Below are 26,771 nucleotides of genomic sequence, written 5' to 3'. Positions count from 1 at the left end.
TGCTGATTTCGCGGCTGCGCCGTGCGTTCTATTAAGCGGACGGGCCGTGACTGAACCATTCCGTCACAAGCACAGCGCCACCGCGGCTCGTGACGGAGTGGTTCTGTCACGAGCATGGTGGTGCCGCGCGCCCCCCCCCCCTAGCGCCGCGGCGTAGTTACAGTTGTGGCCAAGGGGTTAAATATTTGTGTTTTGAGCGCTAAAATCTTATTCTCCACATTGCTTGAAATTGAGATATGTGCAGAATCGCTTCCATTTGAAAGCATAAGATAAGCAAGTAGATGCTCGGTTTGCTTCTTCCAGGATGTTCATTGTCAGGGTCATTAGGTAGACTCAGACAGCCATATTGTAGATAGTCAGACGCCTGGTGGCAAAGTTCACACATTGCAGGATGCGACTACATTTTTTTGTTGACATCCCGAAGAGAAAATCTGGCTTGTGCTTTATCTTTTGCTGAAGTGACAGGGAACAATGAATATTAATTGTTATTTCGAACTGCACCGTCATGACAATGACTTAGGAAGCAGCAGAAATCGGAAGAAAGGTGGAGATGCATGTCCTCATCCATTTTTTTTAAAAAGCCATTGTTCTTGTATACTGGGAACCTGGATTCGAAGGCATGAGATTTTTGCACTTTCTCTTGTGGTGAACAGGTTAATTGTAGAGTGTCCCAACTTTTAAAAAGGTCTCGTTACACATTGCCATTCAACACCCATTTGTGTTGTTCTAAAAGATGTTTTCTAAGCTTGACTGATTTCCAATTCTGTGCATCTGGAGGGTTAATGTGTGAAAACACATACAGGATTAGTTGAAATCACCTTTGAGTATGACAGTAGATAATACTTTCAATAATTCTCAAGAGAAACCTGCTTTGTTTCATATAATCAACTAACAAAAGCTACTCTGTCAAATTTAAATAATTTGTATGAACACAATAAAAAGACCAAAAATATAGGTCACTGTACAGTCGGGAGAAAATAAAATAATTTATTTCCCGACAGGTGGTAGCACAGTGTACTGCACTAGCTTTAAGGGGCAAAAGGAGGATACCGAGGCGCTTCCTGGAAATTTCTTACCAAATTTGACATAAGTTACTGGGGGAAAGGGCGGCTCATGTGCTCCAAGGTCAGAAAATTAAAGAATTGAGATATTCCACCCAGTGTACACAGCCATGTTTACCGTAGAAAATCTCAAATGTGCACAGTTGAACATACAGAAATGTTGTACCTGCATTTTCCAAGTACCCTGAAAAACTTTAAAGGGTAGTGGGGGCAATACCTGTTTTCAGGCCAGGAATGTCCTCAGCCCATTCATTCCTGTAAGCACTCCTGAAGGAACGGTACACAAATTGTTATAGCTACATAAACAATTTATGAAGAGAAGGAATTGTGCCAGGACTGAAGTATTGGGACCCTCTGTGAACTTCTCAAGATTTTTGAATGTTCTTGTTTGGTGCCATACAGGTCTGGTATTAAAATGTTTTGCAGGGCAGGCCTGATCCCCATTTGCTTAAACCATGTACCAAGCCATTGAGATCAGATTAAAGAAAAGAGAAGAAGTAGTTGTTGACAGCAAGTGAAACATTCAGTCGTTTGCTACATTTTCCATAATGGAACTATTCAACACTGGAGATTGAAGGTCAGTCACAATTGTTGTCTTTCCCCAACTATTATTTGAGAGAAGCAATAAATGGCAATGTTGTGGTGATTTGATGCTTTGAGCTCAAGCATGACTGCTTGAGATGGAGGCAGTATTACACATTTTAATGTGTGTGGAGTCTGCTACAACTCAAATTGAACAGTTTGTCCCATGGATACTTTCTCTAGGTCTGGCTTGATGGCGCAGAGGTCTGCAAGATCCATTATTAACTATTGTTTGAAATACACAGAGTGGGCCCATGGCCACACTCTTGAGATGTGTTACACCCTCCCCGCATGGTACTCACTATTTGGTACATCATTTGGCCCTATAAAGGACTTGCGTACATTTGAATACAGGAGGGACCATTTTTCATCTGAACAGTACTCAATAATTAAACTGTTTTGTCACATTCAACTCTTTGTTTCCTGTATGCACTATATAGAGAAAGCAATCCTTTTTTGCCACTAGTTTCCAGCAACGGCCTGTAGAGCAGGCTTTAATGGGAAAAACATTTGTGCATGCCTTTGTTTACATGTATTGGCACATTAAAGCAAGAGATATTGGCCTTGCTACTGCTCGCTGAGAATTGGCAAAAACTTGGTATAGGGATTCGGTGGCACTCTTAACATGTTCCAAAAAGAAACTTCATACATAGAAGAATCCTTCTTAGAATCGAGGCAAAATAGGTGTTCTCCTTTGATCAGTCAATCAGTGCTGCTCTATCAAATAGACTCAGTTCTGGTACATAATTAACGATAATTCAAGACTTTAAAAACAAGTTGTGAATTCTTCTGCTAAACTTTTTTATGTCCTGAATATCCTTAATGAGAAGACAGAAGTTAAATTTGTTCCAAAAAACAAATCAATAGTTTTAAGTTTAATTTCCTACCAGTTTGAAAGAAATCCACCGGACTTCAGACACTTTATCTGAACAAAGTGTTAACGCGATGTGGCGCAAGTAGTCATACACATCATTGGGGTTATAAAGCTCCAAGATGAGGATCAGCTGCCTGAAAGAAACAAGTGAAAGTCAGGATTTCAAGTCTTTGCATCCCTAAACCAAATGTTTTTATAAATTTTCTCACAAGGTCATACAAATGCATTTACCTGCTGACTTGAGCTTTTAATTAGTACAACCCAGTCAATATCTTTTTGCATGCTAAAGTCGTAAAATGTGAAGCAGTTTTCATTTTTTTTTTTTACAATTTGTCACTTTATTGTGTTAAACAAAACAAAGCTGAAAAATGGAACACTAACAATGGAAATGCTATCTTGAATATTAGGTTTGTGTTGACTTCTGGCCACAACAGACATTGATATAATATTGACGTTTATCAGTAAAGTTTGGTATAACCATGATTTTAGTTACCGGCGGACAACTGATATCAAACATAGAACCAAAGGAACATGAAGACCCCTCTATTTATCTTGCAACTCTCAACAACCGAATAATTTAATGGTGAGTGGCGAATCTCCTTAGATTTTATTGACTGGCCCAAAAGCTGTAGTGCATTAATTTTATTTTTTCATTATAGGAAATGTGTCAAAGCTTGTTACGGTCCCACACATTAGTGGATAATGGGAAGAGAGCCATTCACCTAATTCCCATAAATTCACCAACAGTGAGAATACAATGGCAAGCCAACCAAGTAGCATTTGCCAACTGATGTGTGGACTGCCCCAAAGTCTTAATGGGTGCAGTGCATCAGGCGGCGTTAGAAAGAAATTGCATAAACACGCTACTTTGGCTATCTGTCATCTGGGGACAGAAATCAACAAGTGAATGACATAGTTTTTTTTAATCCATCTTGCTATGATGTTCTTCTATGCGTTTGTCTTTTTGGCCCTCTGGAAAATTTGATCTCTGCTATGGACTGACACGGGACACCTATTTAAAAGACACCGGTAAGACATGCTTTTAAAATGGTGCACCCAACTCAATTTCAGCACAGCCCCTAATAAAATGAGGCAGACCCGACAGTGTCAACACCTGGTCAATATGGGCGGGGGGTTAAGGGGTTTCACAAACAGGTGGCCGACAAATTTTAAGCTAGCTGGAATAGTACCGACCACCAAGTCCACTAACACATTTTTATGTCTGTGGAGTAATTTCCCCCACAATCAAAATGTCTCCAATGGCGTTTGTGTCAAACTCAATGCAGACAGCCTTACTGCAGCTGGTTTTGTCATCTATAGCAAGGAAAATAAATTATAAAGCCTGTTTACGTACATAAAATCTAAATTGTGAAAGTTTATGTACAAAGGCCGAAACAAACTAAAACAGAAAAACAAATAGAATTAAAGTATCTCTAAAAGACTGACATTTTTCGAAAGACTTGCAAAGATGTATCTTCTGCAAGGCAATTGCTCAGACAAAGAAATGCATCATATTTCTGGGACAGTGTAAGAGGGGGTAATTTATGGACAGTTAAGAGTGGTTTAAGGAAGGCTTGTCCTTTTCAGAACCTATTTACAGCCCACTAGAACTCACAACAGCTTGGAAAAGAAAGTGTGAAGCATGTCTGTGTGCTCCTGTAAAGATTTGAATCCTACTCTTCCCCTGGAGCGCTACTAGGTGACATGTTTAAAGGTTTTAGATTGTACATGTGGACCTGTTTCAAGAACTGAAGGAGACAGTTCCCAGAGAGGCCCATTTCTTTCCCAAGGAATGTTGGATTTTTCCCAGCAGTTTTTAACCACGGATTCAACCTTTTAGTTTTGCAACATATTATTTATATACATTTCTTTTAATTAAGTCATTTTACATCTGTGGACCTTTCACCCAATTGCCTGCTACTTGGATTCCCAACATTTCAAAACCATACATTGTTTTTAAATTCTGCACACTTTATACAAGGCAGTCTCCCTTTCATGGACTGTCTGGCTAGGAGAACAAATAGAAAATGGCAGTTTTAGCTTTCATAGAAAAGGAACCTAGTGGCTTCAATATAGAAAACCCACATGTGTGTTCCCATGGTGTTCTCAGCATATGCATACTGGACACACAGTGAAGAGAAATATTCGGACACTCACACAATTGTCTCCTCCAGATTTCCTTTTAGACGCTATGCAGACCTTAGCCTTTTGATTAGTTGGAATCCCAGTGACCATGACACAAACACCCAACTCCTACTTTCTGATTCTGCAAACCACAAAAATCCTTGTACGGGTTGGGAATAACGTATCCCCATACTGGCATGCCAGGAGGCCTGGCCACAAATTTTATTTCATCACATTCAGTTGACATAAAAAGAGATTCACCATATTAGCTCAAGGCTACTGGACAATTGAATTAGAAGCAATCAACCGAGAGATTGTTTAAGGCTGATTTCCAAACAACCATTGCTACTGTTAGAGTGAATATAAACAATTATATTATATCTATCTACATATATAATAAGTTACTTAACTGTACACTGTGGTTCTCCAGTATTAATATCTTCCATAGATTTAAATGCTGGAATTTTCCCCGTCATCATGGTGGGACTCCCACGATAACATCAATAAAAAAGTAGTGCCCTTGGCGATATGAGCGAGAATGGAGAAAGACTTGAATATCTCTGTGCCCTGAGGAGTATGGTGATAGGCGGTAGTGTATGTTCAGACAACAGAATACAAAAAGCATGTTGGTGTCACCAGACCATTCAACAGAGTCAGATCGAGCATGTCTGCATTGGCAAGAAGTTCGAGGTCCCTGCAAAACATGAGCGTGATAAAAGGAGCGGACGTGCCGTCAGACCATCACCTTGTCGTGGCAAGGCTAGAGCTAAATCTGAAGAAAGCATGGATTATACAGACAAACCAATGCCAGCTATAAAACTCTCCTCAAAAACTCACAGAGACTGAGTGAATACTCTGTCACCCCCAGTAACAATTTCCAAATCTTGAAAGAACTAGAGGACGACCGACACTCAGTAGAAACAACAAGGAAGCAAAGAGAACCTTAAGAGCAGACACGCCAAGGTTCATTGATGGTCTTGCCACAGAAACCCAGGAAGCTGCAAGTTATGGAAACTTGAAAGAACACTGACAACAAGGAAACTCTCCAGCACATACAGCAAGTCAGTAAGACCTGTTAAAGATGCACTGAAGACAGATATTGAAACATCAGTAGATATGCTCTACCTCGTGTGCGGAAGGATCTGGGAAGAGGAAAAGGTACCATCAGACTGGAGGGAGGGATACCTCATCAAGATCCAGAAGAAAGGTAGCCTGAGTAACTGCGCAAATTCCAGAGGTCTAACTCTTCTATCAACCCCAGGCAAAGTGTTCAACAGTCATCCTGAACAGAAGGAACAAGTTCAGTTGCAAGACCAGAAAGCTGGCTTCTGCAAAGATAGATCCTGCACAGGCCACATTGCAAAACAGAGCATCATCATTGAGCAAGCAATGAAATGGAACTACGCCCCCCACTCTGTGTAAATTTATTTGACAATAAGAAGGAAGTCAACAGTGTGTACAGAGAGACCCTTTAGAACCTCCACCACCCCTATGGTGTGCCAGATAAACTCTTTAGAATGATCAGGAATTCTTATGAGGGAAAGACCTGCAAGATAGTCAATGGAGGACAACTCACTGAAGCATTCAAAGTAAGGACTAGAGTTTGCCAGGGTTGTTTGCTTTTGCCTTTCTCTTACTAATGACCATACACTGGATCATAAAGACATCCAGCTAATGACCTGGCCCTACTCTCCCATACCCATTTGCAGATGCAAAAGAAGAATGAGAATGTGGCAGCCACATCAGCATTACATGCACTGGGGAAAAAACAAGATCCTGAAGGGTAGCAAAGCCAGCACAACTGTGGTCACTCTTACAAATGATGCACTGGAAGAGGCTGAGACCCTCACCTCCATGGGCAGTGTCATGGACAAGCAGGGCAGCACAGACGCGGACCTTAAGGCAAGAATTGGCTAAGCAATGGCTGCCTTCATTCAGCTAAAGACGATCTGGAGCTCTAAGGACATAATGTTGCAAACCAAGTTAGGCTTTTAAACACCAATGTAAAATGGGTCCTTCTGTACGGAGCAGAAACTTGGAAGACAACAGTAACCACCAGCAACAAAGCTCAGACCTTCATCAATATCAGTCTGAAGAAAATCTTCCAAATCTGCTGGCCAAACACCATCAGCAACAACGGCCTATGGCAGCAAGCTTTCCAACTCCCTGCTCATGAAGAAATCATGAAAAGATGCTGTGGCTGGGTAGGTCACACCCTCGCAAGCCCGCTTCAAACACCACCTGGCAAGCTCTAACCTGGAACCCTCAAGGAAAAAGGAAAAGAGGATAGCCGAAACCACCTCGTGCAGAGGCTTCAAGTCAGACTGAAAGAAAAGCCCAGGACAAAAATGGTTAAATAGTCCTGGTAATGGCCTATACCCCAGTAGGGGTAGTAGGCAAAGTAAGTAAATGTGAAACATATGTGGTATATAAACCTGATCGGCCTGGAAGTTAATTAAATGGTTTATAGTGCATTTTAAGGGCATCTTTTCTTGAACGGTTTTGCTTTGATGGAAATGATGCTCAATAACAGCCTGCTTTGCATTTTTAATCACCTTTCTCCTATGAGGGATTTAGTTCCAATCATGAAAGTTACTTTATGGTTGAAATCTGAACTGTATGGATTCTTCATGACACAACCACTCCCCTAAGCTATTCTGATACATATAAAAGTAGATTATATGGATTAGGCCACAATCCCCTTTACACTCTAACAGCATGATTGAAAATCGTATTTTGTTTTCCAAACAGGCTTTCCGAACTATAACGGTATCCCATACTAATTCTAGTTTGGTTTATGTACAAGCATTTAAGACACTGGAGCGGAGTGTTTTATGCAAGTGACAACAGAGAATAGAATAGAGTGGGCATAACAAAGGGGCAGGATTTAGGTTCTGTTTGTAACTAAAATATCCATTTCAAATTGTAAACACAGAGGAAAACATATGATAGCAAAAACTCATTAGGATCTGCGTTCCTTTTCTTTAAGGTGACTAAGAAAGTCACTCCAACAGGTAGTTGCATTAAAATGTTTAATATAACACAAGACAATTCTCTGTGACAAGGTGTTTACTTGAAGGAATTAAGCTAATCACGACAATAGGTTCACAAAATGTTAAACATGCAACCTTCTATGAACTTCAATGCAAAATGAGGCACTGCACAAAACAGACACTAATGTTTATGGTGAACCAAATAAAAGGATACCTTGTATCCCTAGCTCTGTGGTACTGCTAAAAAACATTAAAAGTATAGTACTTTCATAAAGGAAACCATGGGTCAACCAAATACACTAAATATTTCCAAATAGTGCCTAAGGAAAAACAATAATGGGAGTACTTACTCTGCCAATTCATACCGAAACCTCCAGTTCCTGCTGTTGTCTGTCACCATAAACTCCTGCAGTTGGTATAGATACTCCCTTCTTTTGTCTGCATGAAGCAATTTAAGAAAGTCATAGAGATGTTTGAGAACGCCTATTCGAACTTCATCTAGATCCTTCAAGAATCCATTGAAGATCGGCACAAGATCTGCAGCAGTGAGTTGGTCTCCAAGAATGACAGCCAGTTCATGAATGGAGAAAGCGAGTGTCCGTCGGACCTTCCACTGTTGGCAATGAAAAAATACAAATTCAAAGTAAGAGAGCAGTACTGGACATGCAATAAAACTCACTAAATTTTCTGAAATGCAATATTTTCTCATAATATTTACACAAGGATATTTAGACAGAAATTTAGGAATGTGGTACTTAAAACTGAAGCATCTAATATGCCTAGTGAACACATCTCAAACATTTCCTGTGCTACTTAACTCATTGTATACTAACCAAGCAATGTGGTTATGGTAAAGAAAGGATTCCGAACAACCACATGAACATGCTTTGTGAAACAGAAGGAGAAAATCAGGTTTGCAGCTTTCACTTTGTATGCCTGGGCAAGATTTTTTCATGAACTGTGGATTAAAGCTTAGCTCATCAATCATGGCACAATGTCTACTTATCCTCTAAAGAAAGTTTTTCCCGTCAGTTATAATTATATTACAGAACTATACCTGTCTTTGTCAACACTACTTTAAATGTCTCTTACAGGCATGTATTTCACAGTTAAGTAATTGCAGTTGGAAAAGGCCTTAACTATAATATAGCAGATTTAACACATTTATGGTAGGCTTTAGTACTCATTATCAGAATCAGCTGAAAAGTGTTTATACCACTCTAATCAGTGAAAATAAAGGCCAAACCTGGACATCAGATGCCAGCGTTTCATAGGTATCCTTCAAACAATGCCAGTTCTGTCTTCCTAGTGTTAACGCCACTCCAGGCAGACTGTATGCACAGTGCTTCGCTATTTCAGTGTCTACTGTCTGGGCACGAGCTGGGTCAGTCATAGACAAATATTGGTCCAGAAGAGGCTGAGGTATGACATCCTAGAAGAAACAAAATTGGCAAATCTGAGCGCAAACAAGAGCAGCAACACCAGTTAACACCAACCTATGCAGCGTTTTCGCAACAGTGTTTCATCATTTGTTTGTAAAGAATCTTCACCATCAGATGAGAGGCAAGACTTAGAAAAACACCTTCGTAGAAAATGTTAAAGCCACCAAACGTCTTGAGCTGTGTAGACCACCCGCTTCTTTGGACTTTCCCTCATGTAGGTAAGTGCACCTTTTCTGACATGGTCACCCCCACTTTTTGCCTGATATCTGATGCAATTTTGACAGAAGTGCACTAGGTTCCTGCTATGCAGGTCCCCAATACCAGATCTTTTCCCTAAGACAGTACAATTGTTTTCCCAATTGGCAATACATTTAGCACCCCTTGTAAGTCCCTACTAAATGGTACCCCTGGTACCTCAGGCAAGGAGGCTAAACAGGGTCCATAGCGGCTGCAGCATGCATTGTGCCATCCTATGGGACCCGCTCAGACCAAAATGCAAACTGCCACTGCAGGCTGTGTGCCTTGGTGCAGAGGAAGTAAAGACACGAAGTGGCACACCTCCTGAGTGCCATGCCTACAGGCGCTGCAAGCAGTAAATGTAAGCCACCCCCTACCGCAGTTCTTCTTACAGCCCTAAGGCAGAGTGCACTATACTACATGTGTGAACATATCTGCACGAGCAGTTATGGCTCTATGATATCAAAGTCGATTCTTGGATATTACAAGCGAACAGGGAAGCCATTCTTAGGTCGAGCCTAGGTAGCACACAAGCGCGGTCTGCAAGACATGCGCTATCTACAATATGGACTTTAACCACGCCCATCAATTGCCATTGGTTCTTTGATGTGCCAATTGGAAATGCTACCTTTTTATTCGTGCATTGGTTGTAATTGTCCCTCCTTTGTGTGCTTCGCTCTCTCCCAGGCAATTTCACTCATTGTTCATTTGGATTGCCAATCCAACGAGCACGACATGGCCGCTCCTTCCACTTAGGCATCGGTCTCGTCCTGCCAAAACCTCACTTTCCCAGCTACTTCCGCTGGCTGCTTTTCCGCTGGCTGCTTCACGGAAACAACAAGGAGCTATATTTACTGTAGGAAGGGGGAGTCTCTGGTTGGCGCAGTGCAGCACTGGCGACAAGCAGGGCCTCTCTCTTCCCCGTCAGGGCTGAGGGTTACCTTCAAGACAACCTCTGCTTACCCTCTAGGTAGTGTGGCTTAAGCAGTCTTAGGCTAATCTCTGGGGCATATAGGGTTAAACATTTGCAATATCACACCATCACAACCAACCCACCACACAATGACACCAAACTGTATTTGTAAAAACATATTCTCTTTATATAAATTTCAAGCAGGCTTGTAAATACAGTCTTGGTTCACTTTAAATGCAGGTTCCAGTTACTCTTTATAAAAAGGCACAGTTCTTGAATAAATGCAGTCTTGTGGGCCTTCTGCCCTGGTTTTGAACAAGGTTCAGTGTTTTGTAGCGCCTAGATGCGCGTTCCGCTGTCTCCGCTCGCTTCAGAGAGGAGATCGGGCCCGGCCGGCCAAAGCTCACGCTTTCCGCGTGGGCCTCGCGGACCAGGAGCAGTGCGAGCCTCGGTTTCAGAGGCGGCTCGCGCTGTGAAGCAGGCAGCGCGGTGCGAGCTCAGGTCGTAGGACGCTCGCACCGCAAGGGCAAAGAACACAGTACCTTGGATTTCTCGCAGATCTTGGAGCGGACGGCTGTCCGTGGAGCTGTCCTACGTCGCGTTGTCTTCCGGGAGGGTGCGGCGGCCTGCGAGTCTCAGCGCAGGTCACAGGGCACCCGGGATGACGGTGCAGATGCGGGGCCGGATTCTCCGGGGTCAGGTTCGCTCACACTGAAGGGGGAAGCTGCAGGCAGGCGGGGCTGAGGGGGGTGCACTCCACGGAGCGCGGGGCACAATTCAGGCACGGCTCAGCAGCGAGTCACTTCCAGCTGCGGGGGCCAGGGGGTCTCAGCGCCCAAGTCACGAGGGGCACAATCTTGGCAGTGCCGGTCTTTGCGGAGCAGCCTGTACCTCGGGGGTCACACAGGCGGCGATGCTCAGACCGGGCAGGTCCTCCCTTTCCTTTGCAAGGGCGGCTCAGCGCGGACAGTCACGGCGCTCGAACCAGCGTGGGGCTGGTCCTTACTTTGCGGCTGGCACACGAACAGGCCACAGTCACGGTGGTCGGGGAAGGGCCACAGCTGCACAAATTGTCAGAGAACGTGGCGGAAGGCACAGTGCTCTCAACTCTCTTTTCCTTGGCGCTGTAGAGACACACAGCACACGCCAGCAGCAGCTTTTCTTCAGAGGGGTAGCGCCCACTGTTCCTGGGGCGCTGGTCAGGGGGCAAGTTCACAGGCAAGCCCTTGGAGATCTTTCAGCAGAGTTTGGCACAAAGTTTCAATAAAGCAAAAGTCTCATGTAGTCTTTTCTTTCCTCTCCTTTGGCAGCAAGGCACCAGACACAGGCCAGAGACAGCACTCCTCCTTGTAGTCCTTCCAGGTCCTTTTCTTCGGGCAGAGTTTGTTCTGTAGCGCAAACAGGATCTAATTCACAAGGAGCAGGGCTCCTTCTTTTATACCCAGTTTCTTTTGTTCTAGCAAGCCAGGGGGGCCTCTGCATAACTGCTCCAGTCTCTGAGCACTTGTTGTGGGTACTTCTGGCTTTTGCATTCAGTGTGAGGGCAGGCACATCAGCCGCTCCCCAGGGGGGCGGAGCCGGCATTGTGAAGGCAGGGGCAGCTTGAGCACCTTGTTGACAGGCTTCGGTCCTTCCTGGGCCAGGTGCAGGCTGAGTCATCAGTCGCTCCCCAGGAGGGCGGAGCCAGCATTGTGGAGGCAGGGGCACAGCCTGATGCATCATTCAGGGGAAACTCCCACCACCCACTAAGGGGTCATCCTGCTAATCACTACCTGTCAACTCCCAGCCCTGTCACTCACACACACCAGACAGTCAGATCCACATCCAAGCAGAGGCGGGCTGAAATGGTTAGGCCAGCAAATGCTAACTTTCTAAAAGTAGCATTTGCAAACACAGGATATTAAAATAAACTTTACTAAAAGAAGTATTTTATTATTCTGAGTTCAGGCATACTAAACATTAATTTCTACCATGTTCCCTGAGCCTGCTGGGATTATAGAGTGTAATAATTCCAGCAGCCCATCTGGCCTAAAGGGAACTGGTAGCCTTACAATAGTGAAAAACGAATTTGGCAGTAATTCACTATTAGAACATGCCACACACATCAGGGCATGTTCTACCTTACACTTACAATGCACCCTGCCCTCAGGCCTACCATAGGGGTGACTAATATGAAGTTAAGGGAAGGTTTAGGGGCTTGCAAGTGGGTGCACTTGCTCAGCCAGCATGACAGTACCAGACTGCACGCAGGTTCTGCAATGGCAGACCCTAGACACATTTTAAGGCCGCTTCTGTGGGTGGCGCAACCAGCGCTGCAGGCCCACTAGCAGTGTTGGCATTCACAAGCCCTGGCACTCCAGGTGCACTTTACTAGGGACTAACAGTAAATCCAATGAACCAATCATGGACATCAATCACATGTACACTTTACAGTAGGGAGCACTTGCACTGCGGCACGGGTTGGCCGTGGCGCAGTGCCCTGAGTAGCAGACACCAGCAAAACATTTGAGGCACAACAGCAAAAAGTGGAAGGGAAACTCACGCCAAGGCGCCAGGTCTAACATTTACAATCACTTGTTCTTTACTGCCTGTTCTTTTAGTCCTGTGATCCATGGAAAACCAACAAGCAAATGTGCTGCATGCATGATTTTAATCTACGTTTCGTGCTTCATGATAGTTCCCACATCACATAGGGTAACCGTAACCACACAAATGAGTCTGGAATGATCATGCCTTTTCATTGCTTTCTTTTGCCTCATCTTGCAGTCCCCTCAGATGTGTGATGCAGGCACTTGTTCCTAATTGGGGACTCCTCCTTTGTCTCATGCCTGCCAGGCCCTCCATCGGCTCTTTAGATTTTGTTCTGCCTGCTATATATCGCTCTTAGTGTCCTCTATTACCCCTCTCTCTGTCTGCTCGCCTTTGCATGCTCTGTTGCCCACTTAAATTGATATGGTATTGTCTATAAACATGCTGGACTCTTCCCATAGCTGCTGGGTATTGTAAGGGACCACAGTACTCAGTGGCGTAGCAAAGGTACCATGGTTCCTCATGCAGGCGAGAGAAATTCCCTCACGTACAGCTTGCTGCTGAAAGACAGTCATAATTGAGGCCCAGAGCAACCTTTACACCAATGGGCTCTGGTGCCATTGCACCTGCTGTACTGTTAGCAGCTACGCCTCTATAATTGCCTCATCGAGTATCCCCAGCTGCCTTATCTACCACCACGGTATTGGCTGTTCAAGCGTTTTACCCTGATGTCTATGCTCTTTTCTCTGGACTTTACTCTTGCTTGCTCTGATATCCACTGTGCCTACTTGGGTGTTGGTGTGTTACTAACTTGGGTATCTCTTATTATCTGAGTGGACATGGTATGTCCGCAGCCTACATGGGTATCTCGTACTGTCTGCATAGGTATCCCTTCAGTGTTTCAATGTGCGTGCTCAGGTTTACTTGCTGCCTGATGAAGTATTATCATTGGTAGCTGGTAGTGCATGACCATTTCCTGCTCGGGATTCTACTCCTGCCTACTCTGTTCTAATTGGCTGCCTACACGGGTGCCTTGTTGCCTTCACCGCTATCTCTTCTACCCGCTCGAAATTCTTCGGTTACCTGCTCTTTTAAACATCTCCGACTTTTCATGTATATTCAAGGTCTATTCTGGAACTGTTGCGGACTACTCTGGTATACAGCAGTCTGCCTGAAAGGGTATGCTTGTTTGGTTATTCGTGCTCTGCTACCCTTTCTGCCTGCTGGGGTGTTTCTCCTGAAAGATTTGGCATCTCTATTGCCCTCGCTGGTACTCTGTCCTCCTGTCATAGCTCCCTGCAGCGCTAACCCCTCTGTGTGCCCTGCTATTACATTTGCCTACTCTGTTACTCTCCTTACATGCTCGCATACGTCATCTTGGACTATTATTCCTGGTGCTTGCTCCATTATTTCTGCTGCCTGCTCTGGTATGCCTAACAGGAAATCCTTGCTGCCTGCTAGAATTTGCCTGCCCATCCCACTGGAATCCCTCCTAACTGTTCCGGTACTGTCTGCCTTTACTAAGATGCCATATGACTGCACGAGCATCCTCTGTACTGTACCTGGGTGACTTCATGTCTTGAAGGGCGCAATACTCCAGCCCCAGGTTTATATTTAACAATGCAGTGCATTCTGCTATTTGTAGTGCTGGAATCTATCAGATCAAGCAGGCTGAGCTGTCACATTGCAAAGGGCTGTAGGAAGAAAGCCAAGCCTGGTGACATCGACAGTATGTAATCTGGTGCATCAATGCGCCGACTAGGGTGTACCTGCTGACTGCAAGGTTACCCCCATGACCTGTCCTGGCATCACTCAGGCCTGCTCTGGTGTCCCTGAACTGATGGTATGCAGCCTGCCATAAACCGCCTCTCACTCCGGCCTTGCTTCTTAATTGAAAACTTGAATCCGTTAATTTAAATAATTGTAACTTTTTAATCATTTGTTGTAATGTTCCAGAAGGTGGATTTAATATGAAAATTCTGCAGTAGGTCGGCACAAGAAGGTGCCGAACCCCACCCCTCCCGTGTAAGACACCGTAAGCCGGGCTTGCCATTTTATTCAACCACACTTGGCATGATGCGCCTTTTAAATTAATTTGTATAATAAAACAAACAACTACGACTCACAGAATTAAAAGTGATAATATATATTACCTAAAACAAAATCAAAACTTGACTGACTTGTGGGGATCACTAATGACAGTGGTCCAGTTGGCAGTAATACCTTCATTGTATTATGGCACAATTTTAATCAAAGTTCCACCGCAGCATACCGTGGCTGAGCAAAATTGTTAATTCAAAACTTTGCAGAGGTGGCTCAGTAGAAGGCTTGACCTTCAGAAAGGGGAAGATGGACATTGAAAAGGGATTTTGTCTGGTGTATGGCACAAGTCAGGATGGCCGGAGACCCCTCACTATTTCAGATATTGTATGAGGCAGAAGGAGGCAGATATATCACCTGGTGCCCCACCATTGCAGCTGCTCTTATTTGCAAACGCTTGGTATTTGTAAACTGGCCTCAGGGTGTTTTTAAAATGGTGGTACCATTCCCCTTATTTGTGAGAAGTCCCTGGGCGGGCTCATGTCTGAGCTCTTATCTGAGCAGGAGCAGAGAACTTAACACAGCTAACCCCGCTGTTGCTTAATGAGCTGCAAGTGCAAAGCATGTTTGTTCTCTAAACTGGAGAAAAACATCAGCACAAAGCCTTCTGCTGTCCAAGAAAATCACACACAGCACAATGTGTTTACTTTATAAAAGCATTTTAAAATCTAATACAAGATTCCATAACTCCTTTGTGTACCTCGTTCTCTCCAAATGGCAACTTCACTAACAGTTCTTTTCGGTCACCCCTCCATAACTTTCGATATCTCTAGACCTATGAACCCCTCTGCCCTTACCTTAACCCAAAGAGCTTTCCTCTATAAACCGCGAGGCCAGCCCATGAGCAGCCACCAATCGAGGTGCCCCATTGCCCAACATCGGAACCCTTGAACTCTGCACCCGGCCACCCCAGTCTCACTGGTGGTGCACCTCGAGTAATGAACTGAACCTTGGTTCTACCCCCCAAAACTCAGTTATCAAAACCGTTTACTTACCTGAAAACCTAACAATTTGTTGTTCTCCAAAGGATTGCATGGTGGTTTTTCTCAGAATTTTTTTTTAACTGTTCAACCTGTTTTGTACTGCAACAAAAGTAACTTGGTGTCTTCAAAAGAGTTAACCCGCTTGCTAATGTACTACAGTGCCCAAACTGTATAATTAGTTTGTTTTGTGCAAAAGCACAGGTTACCACTTGTGAAAGATATATCTGTAAGAGATATTAGTTTGTGATAGATTCCTTACCTTAGAATATCCCCAGGTGTCAGACTGGATCCGGAAAGTTTTGCTTAGCAGTATCCCTGCGCGTCAGTAGGTGGCGTCCTGCGGCTCAGCGTCCGTCGCTGGCGTTGTGTGCACCGAGATGACGTCACGGAGAGTACTTCGGCACCACCCATGAGCGCTGACGTCAGTTCTGTACACGACTTTCCGAGCCAGGAAAGCAGAGCCATGCAAGATACTGACCATTGGTGCATAAAACTATGGCCCTAAAAGGGATGACCTTAACCCTAGTATTCAGTTTGCAGAACGGGGAGGATGGGTGGGGCGGTAAGGAATCTATCACTAACTAATGTCTCTTACAGATATATTGTCACACAAGTAGCGTGGTATGTCTGCAAACAAGATTACACCAGAAAGTCACGGAGCACAGAATCGCCAAAGAAGCCGTCTCTCCGGACCGGACAGTCAAGGCAGTAGTGGTTGGTAAACGTGTGCAGCGAGGCCAACGTAGCTGCCTGACAAATGTCCCAAGGCAGTAGTGGCTGCAGTAGCCCTGGTCGAATGGACATGCAGTCCCTCAGGAGGTTCCTTCTTAGCCAAGGAGTAACATGCTTTAATGCACAGAACGACCCACCGGGAGATGGTCCGTTTGTTCACGGCCTGACCTTTTTTGGCGCCCACGTAGCCGACAAAGAACTGATCATCCACCCGGAACTGCTGTGTACGCTGCCGATAGAATGCGAGCGCACGTTTTGGGTCCAGAGAGTGAAGCCTCTCTTCCTCTCTGGAAGGATGCAGAGGCGGAAAGAAGGTGGGCAAAGTGATCCTCTGCCCGATGTGGAAGGGCGTGACAACCTTTGGCAAGAAAGAAGGATGGGTCCTCAAAACCACCTTGTCCAGATGAATAGAAAGGAAAGGAGGTTTAGAAGAAAGAGCCTGGAGCTCACTCACTCTTCAGGCAGAGGTGACATCTACCAGGAAAGCGGTCTTAAGAGTGAGAAGACGTAAAGGACAGTTATGAAGGGGCTCAAAGGGAGCGCACATCAGAAATGTCAAGACAAGGTCCAAGTCACACTGAGGCATGATAAACGGCACCGGAGGGAACTTGTGTAATTTCGCACCAGTGGTGTAGGTGGTAGCAGACATTGCCACCCACCGGCGTGGGGTGCTCCCTGAAGCTCGGATTAGGAAGGCTTGGAGGTGGAAACAGCGGGGGTAGAGGTGGACTGACCCGCAAGCTGATTCCCAGACCCGCCCCTGCAGAAGCCACGCTGCGGCCGCGCTGAGGCTGGTTCTGCACAGGCTTGCTGGAGGAGCGTGCCTGGGTGTCTCTGTCCTGGCCACGAAAGGAACGAAACCCAGGAGTGGCAGGGTTCTTCGTAGAAAGACCCAAGGACTTGGCCGAAGCCCGTGAGTCCCTAAAGCGCTTCAGTGCACTGTCGGCCTTATCGCCAAAGAGGCGGTAGCCATCAAAGGGCATGTCCATGAGCGAGCCCTGGACATCGGGCGAGAACCCAGTCAAACACAACCAGGCGTGTTGCCACAACGCCACAGTTGTGGAAATTGCCCTGCCCAATGAATCAGTGGTGTCCAAACCACACATGATGGCAAATTTAGCCGCATCCTTACCTTCAGTAATCACAGGGAAAGGACAGCCTGGACCTCCTCAGAACACTGAGGCAAGACCTGAGCAACGGAATCCCACACTGCGTGGGAGTAACAGCCCTAAGCTGGCCGAGGAGAATAACCTCTTACCAAATTGTTCCAGCCTTTTAGAGTCCTTATCCGGCGGAGCTGTGGGAAAGGCACTCTGCGACGTCGAGGCTTGAATGACCAGGCTCTCAGGCATAGGATGAGTGGTCAGGAAGGCGGGATCACGAGGCGCCGGGTGGTGACGCCTGGGGACGTTTTTATCCACCGGCGCCCCCGTGGCCGGCCGCAAGCAAGTGCCCAATAGGACTTGGGTAAGGGCCTCATTGAAAGGAAGCAGCGTCTCCGTCTTGCACCTGTTCGGGAGTCGCCGACGGACCCGGGTATGGCGGGTAGGCCGCGGGACTCCCAGGCTCCAGAGGAGCTGCAGTGGCGGAGCCCCTGTCCCCCTCGTCCGCCTCCGAGGAGCGACGGGGGAACGTTGGAGAGCGAACACGCTTCTTCGACTTCTTTTTATGGTGTCGCTTACCGGAATCCGAAGGCAAAGACTTGGAGCCCGAGGAGCGACGGCTCCGGTCCTGTGAACGGTTGCTAGACCCCGAGCGGCGGTGTGACAAATGCTGGAACTCCAGCAATTTCCTATGCCGCTCCTGCAAGGCCTTGGGGTCCATGGCTCGACAGTCCCGGGAGTCGTGGTCGATCTCCAGGCAGTAGAGGCAAACATCGTGGGTGTCCTCCACCGACATACTACGGAGACATGCCCCACAAGACTTAAAGCCGGGCATCCCTACGTGCACCTGGAGAAAAAAGGGGGAGACAAAAGTCTCAAAATCGTAGTAAAAAAGTGAGTAAGGTACGTGCTCAATCCAGATCTGCGCTTGCTGGCGGGGACAAAGAAAGAACTGAAGTCAGCACGCATGGGTGGCGCCTAAGTACTCTCCGTGGCGTCATCTCGGCGTTCACGATGCCAGTGACGGATGCAGAGCCGCAGGACACCACCTACTGACACGCAGGAGTACTGCTAAGCAAAACCTTCCGGATACAGTCTGACGCCAGGGGATATTCTAAGGTAAGGAATCTATCACCAACATGTCTCTTTCAGATGTAGATAAGTAACTGGAAAGTAACTAAAAAGTAATCTTAAGTAATTAGAAGTATTCTGAAGAGCTCACAACCCATTTTCGTGACTGCACAGCAATTTGTATGCTACTACAAAACCTTTACACATTGTATCTTGAAAAGTATAGTATTTAAAGTATCACTTACTTGCTACTGAGTAAATCTTGGTTCTAGTAATTAACATTAAGTAACAACTTTTTATTCAAACAATTGGTTGTGATTCAGTCTTTGAGTGTGTGGCATAATTTCTTGCCTGAGTGCATTCAACAAATGCTTAACACTACCCTCTGATAAGACTGGCTGCTCAACCACACTACCACAAAAGTGAGTAAGGTATTATCTACTTTAGCCTCTGCTATACCTCTGGGGATCCACTGGACTCTGTGCACACTATGCCTTACTGGTATAGTAAATACAGAGCCAGCTTCTTACACACCCTCTCTGCCTGCTGACTGCAGGCAAGTCCTGGAGCATTAGGCTGAGCTCTTCTCCCGAAACGCTGGTCAGATTACCTGGTGTACCCATGATGTGGACACTGGAGACAATACCCCTGTCAAAAACAAAATATATAGACAGTCTGATCAAGTTAAGGAGAGCATCAGAGCTGAAGTCAGCAAGATGCTGGATTTGGGAATCATTGAACACCCTGAGAGCCCCAAAGCAAGCCCAGTTGTGATAGTCCCCAAGCCTCATTCCAAGGATGGAAAAGCAGAGCTGAGGTTTTATGTAGGTTTCAATGCAGTAACCAACACAGATGGAAAAGCAGAACTGAGGTTTTATGTAGGTTTCAATGCAGTAACCAACACAGATGCACACTCAATTCCTAGAGCTGATGAGCTACACAATAACTCGCTGCAATTTAACTCCTCCAAAACGGAGGTTCTGTATTGTTCAGGAAGTCGCATTCCTCGACAATTCCCCTGCGACTTTTGGCCCCCGGAAACTGCAGATAAACCTCGGCCAGTTACATCGGTCCGCAACCTAGGGGCCACACTGAATGATAAAATGAACTCTGAAACCCAAGTTGCAAAAACGGTGGGAACTTGCACAGCTCTCCTGCGCTCCCTGCGCAAAATTATGCCACTGCTACCCGCTCAAGCTCGGGAGCAGGTAGTCAGGTGCACCATCCTCAGTCGCCTGGACTACTGCAACTCGCTGTTACTTGAGTCCCCAGCTGCTCTGCTTGACCGACTTCAAAGAGTTCAGTCGGCCGCAGCCAAATTAGTTCTGGGTTGGACTAGGAGATCTTCAGCCTCAGCGGCCCTAGCTGAACTACACTGGCTTCCGCTTAAACAACGTGTGGCCTTCAAGTCCCTCTGCCTTGTTTTTAAAGCGCTCCACGGAGCTGGACCTAAACCTCTGCAGGCCATGTTCACATGGTATACCCCTTCCAGAGCTCTACGCTCAGCCTCAGCCCGTCTGGTGATTGTTCCTAAATACAACAAAGTCAGGACGGGGGGCAGATCTTTCAGAGTCGCAGCGGCTAAACTGTGGAACAGTCTGCCTCCTGATATCCGTCAAATTTCACAGCTCCTCCCTTTCAGGAAACGCATCAAGACGTGGTTATTCCCTTAGAAAAACCCCTTCTTCACTTGCTCCTCGCCGTCTGTTCCCCTGAGTTTTAGAGTATTCGCCAGCGCCAGGAAACCTGCAAGGTGTCAGCCGCGCTTTACAAATGTTTAAAATAATAATAATAATGGACAGGTTGGAGGCAGCCAAATATCTCAGTACCTTTGATGTGACATCAGTGTACTGGCAGATTGGTCTGACCCAAGGAGCAAAAGAGAAATCAGAGTTCTCCACCCCAGATGGGGACTGTAAGTTCACTGTTATGCCTTTTGGTTCAAGAATGCCCCTGCCACCTTCCAGAGGCTGGTGAATTGAGTCCTTGCTGGATTAGAAACGTTTAGTGCAGCGTATCTCACCCATATTGCTGTCTATAGTTCCACTTAATAGGATCACCTGATCCACCTTGGGTAGGTCCTGAAAGCTTTGCTCGCTGCAGGCCTTACTATCAAGGCAAGCAAATGCCTGATAGAGCAGGGCACAGCTGTATACTGAGGACACCTTGTAGGTGGAGACTAAGTTCAACCTTTACAGCCCAAGATCCATATAATTCTGGATTGGGAATCTTCAAAAATCATAAACCCAAGTCAGAGCATTTCATGGCTGTACTGGGTACTATGGTCAGTTTGTGAAAGGGTATGGTACCATTGTGGCACCCCTCACAGAACCTACCTCCAAGAAGATGCCAAAGATGATAAACTGGACTGTGAGCTGTCAAAAGGCTTTGATACCCTGAAAGAAGCAATGTGCTCATCACCCATTTATAAAGCTCCAGATTATTCCAAGCAGTTCATAGTGCAGACAGATGCCTCTGAACATGGATTGGAGCTCTCCTTTCCCAGATCAATGATGATGGCCATAGCCAGCCTGTTGCTTTCATTAGCAGGTGGTTACTACACAGAGAAAAGTGTTTGAGCGCCATTGCTGTGATTTGGTTCCTTAAGAGGTTGAGGCCATACCTGTTTCACACTCACTTCCTTGTCCAAACCGACCACAGGCGTCTCAGTTGGTTAATGCTGATGAAAGGTGAAAAGACCAAATTGCTCAGGTAGTCCATCTCTCAACAGGGTATGGACTTGAGTGGAGCACAGACCTGGGACTGACCATGGCAATGCAGATGGTCTTTACAGGTTTTTCCATTTAGACGATGAAGACTGTTTTGGGAAAGGTTAATCTCCTTTTTCATTTTGGGGAGGAGGAGTTGTGTACTAAAGTGCCCCTTATTAGGTCTCGCCTGAGCCAGCGCATGCGCTGGTCTGGTGAGACATTTAGTAGCTGCTTTTAAAAGTGCTACTTTGCCGGTCACCAGCTTGCTATTACGCGCACAAGCGCGCACGATGTGCACAGCTGCCATTTGGCTTCTTTCAGCGCGCGCTTGAATGCCCCCCCCCCCTACCACCCCCCTTCTCCCACTCCCTCATCAGCTTCATGCTAATCACAGCACCCGCGCTTTACTTTTAACGTTAAAAGTAAAGCGCGGGTGCTGTGATTATAGCAAAAGTAAAGAAATAGAAAAAAACATCTATTTCTTTACTTTTGCTATAATCGCTGTCACCCTGCGAGGTCTGTTTCCCGACACGCCTCCCGGTGCAATCGCTAAGGTGACAGCGTCTGCTTGCCGGGCGATCAAATGCAACTGTTTGCGGATAACACCAAATCTCCCACAAGACCTACAGCAGGCATTCTAAATGACGCCACGGCCCTAGATTGACCGCTGATATCATTGTGCCTACCCGGTGAGCATCTCCTTCTCCCCCATGCCTAAAGAACGTGCACGCTGATCTGCATCTGCAGCGTGATCCAGGGAGTGCCCTTCGCAGCCCCTGCTTCTCAGTCTCCACCGGTATCTTAGCGCTGCCCCGACCATCGCCATTATCGCCAGTAACGCTCCAACCCCAACCTGGATGGCTGTCCTCTCTAATATCGCTATCTATTGATCCTGCATCGAAATGGTTTCAGCTTGCCATACTAATAACTTATAAACTGTGAGGGCTGCCATAACCCATTGAATGAGACCAAGTCTGAGTTTGGGATACCTACCTGGCACCATCTGGCCTCTCCTCCTGCTTTGCTCTCTAAGCCAGTAGTTCCAACTGGCTTCAACTGCCTTCTGACCCGTCTCTGCAGGAGTATTTGAACATATTTGAATGCCTGGGTACTGACCTGGTTCTTCAGGAATATATGGACACAATTATTATTTAGCTATAACACTGCAGTACTGTTTACACCCTAACATCTACAACTGAGACCTGAATCTTTCAGCTGGTGTCATAATCTTGACAAACAGTGCTCAACTTTCAGCGTTCTGTGTACAGTGCCTATTACTGCGTCTTCCAATCATCCTGGCAAGCTAGCACTCTGCACGGTGTGAGAGGGGTTTCTCCCATACAGGCCACTACTAGGATCATGCTGTTACCGGGGAGGATAGTTATGGTAAGGTTGTTGTCTCAACTGATTCCTCGCATCCCGATTCCCTACTACTCACCTCCTTGACTGGGCAGGCGCAAACCACACTGCCCAAGGGCTTCCACCTCTGCTCATTACTCCACTAGAAAGCACTGGACGGCCACAATCATGCTAGACCAGAGTGATCACAAGTCACTCAAAGACAAAAAAATAAACAAGCATTGGCATTGTAGTGTAGCTCCTATTTTCCCAATAGGCTCTGCGCATTGGAATAGTACCTACAGCAGTAAAGGCCTAGGCCAGACGTTAACTAGGTCTACTACTGTCGTTACTAGACTTAATTTTTGGGTTTGCCAGCTAAGCTCAGAGTTCGCTAGAAACTTTCTCGAATGTTCAAGGAAGGGATTAACTCCCCTGATTAGACAAGAAGGGATTTAGTTTCTGACAACCATAGAACATGACAACTTTGCTCTCCCCTAATCAAGAGTCAATCTCGAGAGTCGTGTGAGCACAAGGCAATTATTTTACTCAGTCAGTACGTGCATTCTTAGTCTCATCAGAATGTAGAGAAAAGGAAGAGACGGGCGTGTTCAATAAAAGATGTTATTTATTGATCAGTCTCTTTTCTCATACATGAGAAATGGATCGATATTATTGCAATACTTATAGTTAAGTAAAGTGCATACATTAGAAGCAATAGTATAAAATAATACTGTAAAAACATTGATATGGTTTCTGAGCCATATGATGTTTAAAATGATTAAAATATATTTACATACACATATACATTTGACTAAACGTACTCAACTGGTGTTTCTAAATACGCCTACCCCGTGTACCTGACCCAAGTCTAATGCGTGGGCGGGAATAGAAAGTTACAGTTTAAGTTAAGTTTGTTTTTGCCAAGTGAATAACTAAAGAATTCTCTGTGAGGGGTTATTCAGTTCTGTACCTGGAAGTTCGGATGAATGAGGAATGGTATCTCTTTCTCTGCTCTCGATATTCTAGGCTGCCTGCGAGGGCTACCCGGAAGCGCCGGTGCTGGGTCTCTCGGCTTGAGATAGCAGCGCGTCTCTCAGCGCGTCAGGAAGGCGGGGCTGCTGCCAGCGGGGTCTGCTTCTGCTCTCGGCTTCGGCAAGTATGGTTGCTCCGTCTTGTCACCACGCGTGTGTTTGCATAGGGCAAGGTCGGCAATATTTATACCTTAAAGGTGCCGAGATTGACGTAAGGATGGACATAGGTACGTCAATAAAGATGTCATACGACTTGCTCGTTAGCACATTCTTTTGCAAGAGTTCTCTGTGAAATCAAAACAATGGCCGCACGGATTATCCAGGTTGTCATAGGTTTGATTTGTTATGAGAACGTCGTATGCCTTATCAGGGGCTGGAGGAATGTCGCTTGTCTAATTAGATCTCAAGCGTTATGACCTAATCAGATAACACGTTCCTGTGCCGTAGTGTGACTGCGTCAGATAACGGTATCTGCATCATGGGGGATTTCTTGCCTCATGGGCTGACTGTTAGTTAACTTGATAGTTAGTTTAACCAGAATAGGGTCAGGAATAGGGGGATCGATTCAGAACCTATAGAAATACACGACACCCACTCCACGCTAACTATGGTCATATCTACTAATCTATGCATAGTATAACATAGTACAACATACTATAGAGTATAGTGTATACCTTACCACCCCAAAATACATAAATGCATTTTGAAATTTTCAAATATACTGAAAAATTGCAGTCATATATATTGTATGCACTTAAGCTATGAATCAAATGCAAAAGTAAACACGCATTGTTATGCATTATTGCTTATTGGTATATGAGAAATACACATGAAATGGCTCTTAATATGGCTATACAGAAAGGAAGTTCGAGACCATTTCATCACATAATAAAATATTTGTGAACCTACCAGTGGGCAGCTAAAGTCTATATAAAGTATCTAAAAATAGAAATCTTAGTTCTCTAGGAATAGTTTCTTACTTTAAGCAGAAGATCAGTGTCCCGGGAAAAAATATGTAGAAAAATATTTTAAGGGGCATGCTGAAAAAATTGCTGTCCGTGAACTGGATGGTAATTGTTCATGTGACTTTATTTTTAAAGTTGAAGGCCGAATTCAGGGAACGCCGTGTGCGAGTTTACTCAAAAGTCTCTATTTCTGTTCCGGAGAGAACATCATATCATTCAGGCTTTCGAAAAAACTATCAACAGCTTCATGGGAAAGTTCCACTAAGTCGGAAATAGGGGTAACCATGCATTCATGCGCATGATTGTCTCCATTGACATTCTGATTTGCATTGCTGACAGAAGGTCGTACCTGTTCGATGTTGCTTTCATCTTGAACTTCACTACTCTTCAATCGTAGTGGTAAAGATTCCAGGAATGCCGTCATCAGGATTGGCAGCCTTTGAGGGCAGCACAAAGCGTGAACCTTGGTAGGAACCAACAGTGTATCTGCATCCACCGGCGCATCCGATTGTAGCGTCAGACAGGTGTCTAACACGCATTCTTCTCCGCATAGCAGACACCTTAGTACAGGTAAAACACACCTTTGCCACATTGGTCGAAATGATAGAAACCAAGTCATATTTAGGTCTCTAAGCCGGGAGAGTCCCAGGATTTTTGATATCCGGTCCCGGTATCCAATGGCTAGGATCGTATCTTCCATTGTCGCGAGAGTTTGATCTGTGACATGGGTTGCCATAACGAAAAATAAGGACTAGGAATAAGATTCCCGCAATTAGTCCTAGGATCAGGGGAAGTCCGCCAAAAATCGAATGGACGAAATCTGGAAAAACACCCAGTATGGCTTTGAATGGTGTTAATGCCATCGAAAATACTGTCTTAAATACCTTTGAGACCCAGTGGTATCAGAAATATTTAAGATTTCGCTTAGGATTTCCGCGAAATGTACGGGGGAATTAGTTGATAATAATGTATGTATCTCTGCAGTCGTCCTTGCGACTTGTAGATCATACGTTTCTTTTGATGACGTGAGCCTTGTAGGCGTCTGAAAAAGCACTGTTTTCATTCTGCTTAAAGTATCTATTCGTATAGAAGTAATTTTCAAACCGGGCCATGCCCTTGCCTCCCTGTCTGGAAAGGAGCTGGGGAATAAAGAACGTCCACAGCACTTGACCTTCGCCGTTGTAGTTACTAGATAAGGAGTCCCGGGCATAAGACTGCAACATCTGCGGTCTACAATAAGAATGTAACTCCCATTATAGAGTCTTTGAAAGAATGGTTCTATTTCAGTTGCAGGTGCGCCTTGCTGGTGACATGAAAGGTTGTATGAATTCCCTTCACAGGCTCCATGCAAACTAATTCCGTTACACAGAAGCGTGCCGCTTAGTGACATAGCACAATTGTTGCCACTAAGAAACACTTTCTGTCCTTTATTACTGACACATGCATGTGAATAGGGCAGGTTCCAAGTTGTTTTAAGGTACCCCTTTCCCAATTTCTCGTACATGCCAGCCTGTATATATTTTTGGCAGTATTGAAACCTGAAGGTTGAGATTGGAATATTTATGATTCCGTGGATTATCCATTCACTGACAGGTCGTTCTGACATTGTCATTGGTAATCTTTCTAGTTTTTCAATGCTCAAGATTGTATAATCAGCACCCTTTTGCGCCATACCGATTTGTCTATCAGTAAGGTTAAAGATTTGGAATAGTGACGTTGTGTTGATTAAACGCCAAGGCACATAGCCTGAACGCAGATTTTGTAACGTCCAGCCAAGCTGTACAATGGAACGCAATTGTGACTGACCATGTTGTAATAACAGTAAGTCTTGCGACAATATATCGATTGCTGAAGACACAATGCTGTCCAATGAAAAAATTCTGGAGGACAGAGTCATTAACCCATTGTCCACTACAGAAAGTGATTTTTCCAAATTGATACGGTCAATTTCCCGTATTCTTTCTGCTGTCTCAATTTGA

General features: G+C 45.3%; 1 protein-coding gene across 2 annotated transcripts in view; it reads right to left on the bottom strand.

Annotated features, from left to right (window-relative positions):
* Positions 1-26,771, bottom strand: part of LOC144768360 (serine/threonine-protein phosphatase 4 regulatory subunit 1-like) — a 393,513-nt gene that overhangs the window by 39,598 nt on the left and 327,144 nt on the right. For both annotated transcript variants that reach the window (XM_078651958.1, XM_078651957.1), the window contains 3 exons: positions 8,881-9,066; positions 7,985-8,247; positions 2,531-2,651 (listed from right to left, as the gene is read on the bottom strand). In XM_078651958.1, the coding sequence (XP_078508084.1) occupies positions 2,531-2,651; positions 7,985-8,247; positions 8,881-9,066 (570 nt within the window). The remainder of the gene's footprint in view (positions 1-2,530; positions 2,652-7,984; positions 8,248-8,880; positions 9,067-26,771) is intronic.

Source organism: Lissotriton helveticus, chromosome 7 (assembly GCF_964261635.1).
Source record: "Lissotriton helveticus chromosome 7, aLisHel1.1, whole genome shotgun sequence".
NCBI lineage: Eukaryota > Metazoa > Chordata > Amphibia > Caudata > Salamandridae > Lissotriton > Lissotriton helveticus.
Note: the sequence above shows the minus strand (reverse complement) of the source record. Positions and strands in the feature narration are given on the sequence as shown.